We start from the raw sequence: 9101 nt of genomic DNA, 5'->3' as shown, positions 1-9101 counted from the left end.
TGTTCCATAATCTATTTAACCACCTCCACACTGATACCCACCATTACCAGCACCATCATCACTCAAATCACAGATAGCCTCCTCCCAAACCAGGCTCTGATGACATAATGATTAACAAGAGAGACAAGATTCCTGCTCTCAGGGAACTTAGACATCTTCGTCATGACTACCACCACCACCATTATGACTATTATCATCATCACCATTATCACCACTCCCACTGTGACCACTCCCACTACCACCATCACCACCCTTATCACTGTCATCACCACCACCATCATCACCATCTCTATCACCATCCTCACCATTACTACCACCATCAGTATCATCTACCACATAATCCTCATCACTACCACTGCTGTCATAACCACATCACTATTACCTCAATCCCTAGCCCCATACCCCTCATCCCTCCAATTACCCCAATTCCCATCACTTTTACCATCAGTATTCCCACCTCCATCATTATTACACTATCGCAACACCATACTTACCACTGCAGTTGATTCTGTCATTACCAGCATCATCAATGTAGGAAATGATTTCATGGGTTGTAGCAATGGCTAATGGTCAGTGAAGCCCCAACTAAGATGGGGAGGTCACTCAATGCAGAGAGGGGCAAAAGAGTAAGAAGTCCTAGGGGCTGGCCCCGTGGCCGAGTGGTTAAGTTCGCGCGCTCCGCTGCAGGCGGCCCAGTGTTTCGTTGGTTCGAATCCTGGGCGAGGACATGGCACTGCTCATCAGACCACGCTGAGGCAGCGTCCCACATGCCACAACTAGAAGGACCCACAACAAAGAATATACAACTATGTACCGGGGGGCTTTGGGGAGAAAAAGGGAAAAAATAAAATCTTAAAAAAAAAAAAAAAAAAAGAGTAAGAAGTCCTAAAGTGTGAGAAGTCCTAAATTGTGAGAAGTCCCCATTGCAAGGGAGTTATTTATCCTAGGAACTTATTCTTCCCCAAATCCTCCAATATGTCTAGCAATAATTTCAACTAAGGAGTTGTTAGTTCTCCAGTGCACAAGACTCCTTCCCGTCTAGTCTTGTATAAACGAAGGTCTCTTCCATCTTGGCCTCTGAGCTCAGGTTTGGATTCCCAGGTTGGAAGGGGATGGGGATGGTTAAAAATTCAATCAAAACCAGCTCTTAACTGGGATTCAGAGCTGATCTGCCCTCTGGTTAGACTCTTGGCATTTCATACCTTCCCTGTCCAGCTCCATCATCTGCCTCCAAACATCATGGTCATTATTGCCACCATTCCTTGATGACATCAAAGAGGAGAGCCGCCATATGGGGTGGAGCCAGGGAATAAGATGAAGCTAGGGGTACAGTCAAGGCCAAATTACTCTCTGTAGAAAGAGGCTGCAGATTTAGATCTGAGTTTCCTAGGAGCCAATGCAAAGAGGGAGAGGTGACCACTATATGACTGTCAGCTATTTCTCATGTTAAGGCAGGACAAAAATTCGCATTATGAAAACAAAGGTACTACAAGCCGATGCCAGGGGTTGGCCTCATTGGGTGTTCTTTCTGGCTGTAGAAAAACCTCAGAGTCTTTCCCCGTGGAGCTGCTGGATGGACCATGGAGATGAGATGGCTGCAAAGGGTTATGGTATTTTATATTTTTATGTACTAATATGATTACATAGTACTAAATGAGGGAGGAACCAACAGCGTGGGGGTGACACGTGGGTGAGGGCAAGGGGGACAGGAGTTGTCTCACCCTTAAGCTGATCTCCAGGGCAGCTTGGGCATCCACCAGGTGAATAAGAGGGAGCTCAGTGCTGCCCCAGGGACTGCACGGACATATGAGGTGTCAACAGGCTGGTGTGTTTAGGGAACTGAGGGAAGGGGGCATGGTGAGATGGGGCTGGGGTCAGGCTGTGGGAGAGGAGCCAAGCTAGGGAGCTGGACTTCCACCCTCTAGCGGTGGTCACTGGTAAAGGGTTTTCGACAGAGACATTACCCTGTCAGATTTGAGTTTTAAAATGCTCACTGTGGTGGTGCGTGGAGAGTGGGTGACAGCGGAGAGAAGGAAGGCAGGAAGGTTTTGTGTGACTTGTTCTTACTGTCCTGTTAGACTGTACGCTCACTGCGGGCAGGGACTTCGTACCCTACAGAATGCTTAGGTTGCACTAGAGATTCAACAAATATCTCTTATATTATCACCTCCTGTCACCACCAGCAAATCACTGCCCTCACTCTCACGCCTATTAGCACCACCATTAACACACACCATGTCCCTGATTCAGCTCCTTGTCCAGAGCTTTCTCAGGGAGCCCAGCCTCATGCAGACTGGAACATCTCCAGCTCTGCAGCTTGGGTCAAAGCCCTGGGCTGTTAAGTCAGGGGTCCTGGGCCTGTCTTCAGCTCGCTCCTGAGTCCCTGGGTGCCCCAGCTAGACATGCCCTTCCTTCCACCACTTCCTTCTCTGTTCAAAACAAAAGCTAGATTAAATTAGTTGTTTTTAAAACTATTTTTTTAGTCTGGGCCCTTTAGATGCCTATTTGCTTAGAAATCGGGAGCCCTTGGAACACAATTTGGCAACCTCCCAGCTCCGCCACCCGAGCGTTTGCAGAATCAGATCAGAATAAACTTGACATTGCTGGCTTCCACTGTGCTTTGGCTGCACGGGCCATGAATGAGAATGGAGTGGGGAAGGTCAAACAAATCCTGAGTCTTAGGCATTGTAGGTACCTAAAGCAGGAATTGGCAAACCCCTTCCTTCCCCAGTCCCCACCAGGGGTAATCTGGGAAGCTCCTGAAAACAGGGGCAGGGTGCAGGCAGGAGGGACTTTGCAAATGGGAAGGTCCCTGAGTGCACAAGTGGGAGGGTGATGGGTCTGGGATCCCTCGATTGGCCAGGCTGCCCAGTGCGGATCCAGGTGTGTCTCAGGCCAGGAAATAAGCTCCAGGTGGGGGCCTAGGGTTACAGGGAGGCCTCGTGGCTCAGTAGAAAGAACCCTTCACCTGGTGAGGGCCTGGCCCTCAGTCTTGAATTCTGGGCTGCCGGCCAGGCTGTGGCTGCAAATAGGCTGACCCAGGACTTCACAGGACAAAGGGCATCCAAGGGGAGCTGGCACCAGGCCCTGGGTATTCCACCTCTTAGGAACCCTTGGAGGTCTGCTGATCAAAAGGCTAGGACTCACCTCCTTCACACCCAGCTACCCCACATGGCAGCCTGAGGCTACCCGACTTGGTCCCTGAGCACATGATGTAAGTCCCAGAATGACAGAGTCAGTGACCTTTGAATGGATGGCAGCCCCTCCCCCCAGGTACTGGGCCAGACAGACAGGGATCTCTGGAGACCTGGGTAGCTGGGGACGGCCCAGTCCTGGGCCAGCCCCTGAGGGCTGGATTCTGGCTGTAGGCTCTCCACTCATCAGTCTATCCACTCCCACCTCCAGAGTCCAAGGGTCCAAGCGGTGGGTGGGCTGAGCTGTGCTGGGCACTACAGAGGGAGTCCGTGCTGGGGACCTTTGGTGGGTGGGCAGCATGGGATTCGAGGAGCTGCTAGAAGAGGTGGGCGGCTTTGGGCCCTTCCAGCTGCGGAATGTGGCACTGCTGGCCCTACCCCGCATGCTGCTGCCCCTGCACTTCCTCCTGCCCATCTTCCTGGCTGCTGTGCCTGCCCACCGCTGTGCCCTGCCTGGCGCCCCTGCCAACTTCAGCCACCAGGACTTGTGGCTGGAGGCTCACCTGCCCCGGGAACCTGATGGCACACTCAGCTCCTGCCTCCGCTTCACCCACCCCCAGGCCCTCCCCAACACCACGTTGGAGGGAGAGGGGCAGAGCCCTGGGGAGCTGGAGGGTGAGCCCTCCACAGTGCCCTGCCCTCAGGGCTGGGAGTACGACCGCTCAGAGTTCTCCTCCACCATTGCAACAGAGGTACCCTGGGAGGTTGGGGGACACGTGAGTGGGACAGGCCTGCCACTGCCTTGGGTGGTTACTATGTGGGCACTAGACAGGTTACTTTAACTCTTAGAGTCTCGGTTTACCCATCTGTAGATGGAGTCTATGAATTTAGAGCACTGAGCTTAGCTCCTGGCTTTAAGTAAGGATTCCATTCAGGGAGCTGCCACCATCAATTGGGAGGTGATTACGGCGGGGGAGGGCTAAGGTGGCTCCAGGGATTTGGGGCAGAGAGAAAAGAAGGGTATTTCTGCAGTAAGAGGTGGAGAAACGATAAAGGCCTCCTTCTCTTCCTCCTTCTTTTCGGCTGAGATCGGGGATTTCCATAATCCATCTGGAGGTGAGTGCAGGTGGGGGCAGAGTATCTGGGGAGGATCAGGACCCCTGTTGTCACAGTCAACATCTTCTATGGGAAGAAGTTGAGGCTGCAGCTTGACGAGGGGCAAAGTCCCCCCCGCCCCAGGCTGGGGTGAATAGTTGGGGGTTTATTGTCTGACATAGAAGTACCAGGATGGCACAGTTGACCTCAGGAGGCCCCAGGGCCTGGAGAGGAGGGGTTGGTGCCAGCTGGAGAGGGGCCTGTGCCCATGGGAGGCCCCTCCCTGCCTGTCCTTGCAGTGGGACCTGGTGTGTGAGCAGAAAGGCCTGAACAGAGCCGCTTCCACCTTCTTCTTCGCTGGTGTGCTGGTGGGGGCCGTGGCCTTCGGATACCTGTCCGACAGGTGGGGTGAGGTGGGCGGCCAATAAGGGAGTGAGGTGGGGAATCCTCTCCAACTAGCTGGGGTATGGGCCTAGTCTACCTGTCTTGGGATCTCCCCTCTACAGGGAGCTGACCTTGCATGACCCCTCTGCAGGTTTGGGAGGCGCCGTCTGCTGCTGGTGGCCTATGTGAGTGTCCTGGTGCTGGGCCTGGCATCTGCAGCCTCGGTCAGCTACATCATGTTTGCCATCACCCGCACCCTCACTGGTGTAGCCTTGGCTGGCTTCACTATCATCGTGATGCCACTTGGTGAGGCAGGCGGATGGGCGGAGCCTAGAGGATGGAGGGAGGCAGTTGTCAAGGGTGACGCTAAACCCATCTGGCCCTTGCTAACTGTCTTCCTCTCTCTGGCCTCTGCCCTGGGCCCAGAGTTGGAGTGGCTGGACGTCAGACACCGCACTGTGGCAGGTGTCCTGAGCAGCACCTTCTGGACAGGGGGCATGATGCTGCTAGCACTGGTCGGGTACCTGATACGGGACTGGCGATGGCTTCTGCTGGCTGTCACCCTGCCTTGTGCCCTAGGCATCATCAGCCTCTGGTGAGGCCCGTGGGCAGCTGCGGAGTGGGAGATACAGCAAGCCAGAGACAGAATTAATCAGAGGCTGAGATTTAAAGACAGAGAGACTGAGAGACAAAGAGAAAGAGAAACAGTCAATGACCAAGAGATGGCAAGAGACAGAGAGAGAAAGATAGAGACAGAGATCAATACAAAAAAGATGGCGCTGGACACGAGAAGTAGAGAAACAGAGAACAAAATACAGAGAGACAGAGATGGAGAGACAGAGCCAAGCACAAACTGAGTCCTACACCCTGGAGGGGGGGACAGGGGCAGGGCCCCACGGGGTAGGAGTCCAAGCAGAGAATGGGAGGCCAGGCAGGGTGGGCATTTCACTGCTTCCCCAAAATGAACTGGCTTTGGATCATCCCTCTGGGTATGTCTGTATGTCTGTCCCTCCTCATCCTATGCCTTCCTGTCACCTGTGGGGGAAGTGGGGGACTGGTGCTGGGGACTGAAGTCTTACAGGTGAGACCAATTCAGCTGAGCAGAGAAGGGACTCCTAGGCTGTGGGAGCCTAGGCCTGGGCAAGGAAGTGTGGGAAGAGGTGGCTTTTAAATTGGGCCTTAAAAGATGAATGAAAGTTCATCAGGTGAGGAGGGCTTAGGAAGGAGAAGACATTCTAGGCTGAGGGGACTGCAAGAGCAAGAGCCTGGAGGTTGACAGCCTGTGCTGTGCCCAGGAAGGAGATGTGGCTTAGGGTGCTGACTCTGACTGAAGGACCTCCTGCTGTCCCCCAGGTGGGTGCCTGAGTCTGCACGCTGGCTTCTGACCCAAGGCCGTGTGGCGGAGGCCCACGTGTACCTGGTCCGATGTGCCAGGCTCAATGGGCGGCCCCTGAGTGAGGACGGCCTGAGCCAGGAGGTGAGGGTGAATGTGTGCATGTGTGCATGTGTGTGTGTGGCCTGTGTCAAGTGTCCCCTTCCTGGGCCCACTGTGTGTGCAGGAAAAGCTCCCGGCCCCCAGTGGAGGGTTCCAAACTCTTCAGGATGTCCTACTTGGCTCTGGTGGGGTGCACCTTTGACTCAGGGCCCACCCTACTCAAGCTCCCATGTGCATCCCCACCCCCGCTACTGCAGAAGGGAGGAATAAAGACCCAGAGAAAGCAATGTGCCTTTGCTAAGGCCTCACAGGCAACACCAATGTCACAAACTCTCTTCCTCCTTGACCAGGCCCTGAGCAAAGTGGCCGCTGGGGAGCGGGGGGTCCGAAGACCCTCGTACCTAGACCTGTTCCGGACACCACGGCTCCGATACATCTCACTGTGCTGCATGGTGATGTGGTGAGGAGGGGGTTGGCCTGGGCCTGGCCGGGTGAGGGTGGGCAGAGGGAGGGGCAGACTCCAGGACCATGCTGCGTGTGAGAGGATGAGGGACAGTGACTGTAACTGTGGAGGGCCAAGGATCAGCCTCTGGGGAGATGGGGCTCTGGAAGGTCAGCGGATGGAGCAGGCATCAGAGACGCGTGGGTTAGAATTCAGGCTCTGCCACTTCCTTAGTGTGAGACGTTGGCCAGGGCACTTAACACTGAGCCTCAGTGCCCCTTCTGTAAAGCGGAACGCTGCTAGTTCCTCTCTCACAGGGTTGCTGTGAAGATTAGGTAAAGGCGTTCTGGCCACTGGCACGAGCTGCACATGCGCAGGGGACGATGGGGACAGGGAAGGTCGTGGGCAGCGGGCTCTGAAGCGGGGGGAGGTGGTCCGTCTAAAAGGCCAAGGCTCCCTGAGAAGAGAGGACGAGGAGGGGTGGGAAGGAGAGCCCCTGAGTGGCATCGTGATCCCCCTCAGGTTTGGAGTGAACTTCTCCTATTACGGCCTGAGCCTGGACGTGTCCGGGCTGGGGCTGAACGTGTACCACACGCAGTTGCTGTTCGGAGTCGTGGAGCTGCCCGCCAAGCTGCTAGTCTACGTGTTGGTGCGCCACGTGGGACGCCGCCTCACGCAGGCCGGGATGCTGCTGGGCTCCGCGCTCGCCTTGGGCCTCGGACTGCTCGTGCCCTCGGGTGAGCCCCGGAGGCCCCGCCCACTCCACGAGGCCCCGCCCACTCCACGAGGCCCCGCCTCCTGGCCAAGAGCCCCGCCCTCTCCCGGAAGCCCCTACTCGGGGGCCAGCTAAGTTCTGCCCTCTCCGGAGGCTCCACCTTCTATCCCGGGAGCCCGCCCTCTCCTCCGGGGCTGCTGACTGCTTCAACCCCTTTTTCTCCAGAGGTGGGGTCCTGGGGCGTCGCCCTGGCGGTGATGGGGAAAGGTTTTTCTGAAGGTGCCTTCACCACTGCCTACCTGTTCACGTCGGAGTTGTACCCTACTGTGCTCAGGTGAGGGGAGCCTGGGTCTCAGGCAACCCACCTTGGGGGAGGGCTTGTTAGTCACATCTCTCACCAACACCCCCACATACACAGGCTGCACCCGAGTCCCTCTCACCCGTTCCTTGCGCCGCACCCGGAATACAGAGCTAATCAGCTGTCTGTGTTTACCTAAGTCTGGGAGAAGGCGGGGCATTTTATATTTGCTTACTAAGTGACCCTGAACGAGGTCAGACAACCTTTCTGGGCCTCCTGTAAAAGAAAACAGTCACAAAAAGCCACATCTGCCCATCTCATCCCATTCGCCACCGCCCAGGCAGAGCTGCCCTTTGGGGTCGTCTCTGAAAATAAGGCCCGGGACCCTTTCAGCTAGCTGTTGGCAGGTGGGGAGGAGACTTTTAGGCAGCTGGGTATGTTAGAAAGCCTTGAGCCTCCTCCTGTATGAGCTGCTGACCCTCTTCCTTCCACACTGCTCTGTCCCCTTTCTGGTGACTTTTCTTTTCCTTCAGTGGTAGTTAACTGGTACTCTATCAGATTGGGGGTCCCATCCTCTGGTGGGTGCTGGCTCGGGGGCCCCTGGCCTGCAGTGGATGGGAAACCCCATGAAAGAAGTCCCAGCTTTCTTGGCCATCTGGGGAGAAGGGGGTACCAGAGTCGGCCAGCCCAGGAGGGGAACCCTGTGAGGCAGGACCCCAGGTAGTTGTGAGCACCAACCCTCTCCCCCATCCTCTCTCTCTGAACAGACAGACAGGGTTGGGGCTGACTGCACTGGTGGGCCGGCTGGGGGGCTCTCTGGCCCCACTGGCAGCCTTGCTGGACGAAGTATGGCTGCCACTGCCCAAGCTTGCTTATGGGGGCATCGCCCTGCTGGCTGCCTGCACTGCCCTCTTGCTGCCAGAGACAAGGCAGGCACAGCTGCCAGAGACCATCCAGGACGTGGAGAGGAAGAGGTGTGTGCACAGGACTGTGTCTGTGTCAGTATGAGCACATGCATGTGGGTATGGGTGCTCAGATACCTGACACATTAGGTAGGATTCAGAGAGGAAGAAATGTCTGTGTGTGTGTATCTGGTCCATGTAAGCAAGTGTGCATGACCAGAGGTATGTAAACTGCATGTATAAAAGTGTACATGAGCCCGTGAGTGTGTGCGTGTACACAAGTGCCCAAGACTGTCCAGGAGAAGGTGGATGTATGCACACTCAGGTATGCTTCCACATCAGGGATGTGCACAGGCATGCATGGGAGTCACTTGTGGGAGTGCACATGTTTGCATACCAGGAGTTGGGGAGACCTCTAGGCCAGCCCTGATATGGCAGGCTGGGGTGGTAGGCTCAGGGGCTAAAGCCCACCATTGCTCATGACTCCTTCCTCCCCAGTGCCGTCCAGCCTTCAGGAGGAAGAGATGTCCAGGAAACAGGTCCAGGACTGAGTGCTCTCAGGGGCAGGCCCTCCACAGAAGTTCTGCAGCAGGGGCTGGGAGAGCAGAAGGGCAGGCCTGCCCAGAGCTGGAGTTGCCACCAGTGCCGCCTCTCTGTGCTCATCCAGCCTTGACTATTTGGCCTCTAGCAAGAGGG

At 55.8% G+C, this 9101-nt stretch overlaps 1 protein-coding gene across 1 annotated transcript; it reads left to right on the top strand.

The window, feature by feature from the left end:
* Positions 1–3493: 3493 nt before the first annotated feature.
* SLC22A7 (solute carrier family 22 member 7) lies at positions 3494–8979 on the top strand. The gene is made up of 10 exons (XM_046640599.1): positions 3494–3886; positions 4529–4632; positions 4765–4919; positions 5040–5208; positions 5967–6090; positions 6399–6508; positions 7013–7227; positions 7431–7539; positions 8271–8479; positions 8904–8979. The coding sequence occupies exons 1-10, from the start codon at positions 3494–3496 to the stop codon at positions 8954–8956; spliced, it is 1641 nt and encodes a 546-aa protein (XP_046496555.1). The 3' UTR covers positions 8957–8979.
* Positions 8980–9101: the final 122 nt, after the last annotated feature.

Source organism: Equus quagga, chromosome 15, assembly GCF_021613505.1.
Source record: "Equus quagga isolate Etosha38 chromosome 15, UCLA_HA_Equagga_1.0, whole genome shotgun sequence".
Taxonomy (NCBI): Eukaryota; Metazoa; Chordata; class Mammalia; order Perissodactyla; family Equidae; genus Equus; species Equus quagga.
This window is presented reverse-complemented; position numbering and strand designations above follow the sequence as displayed.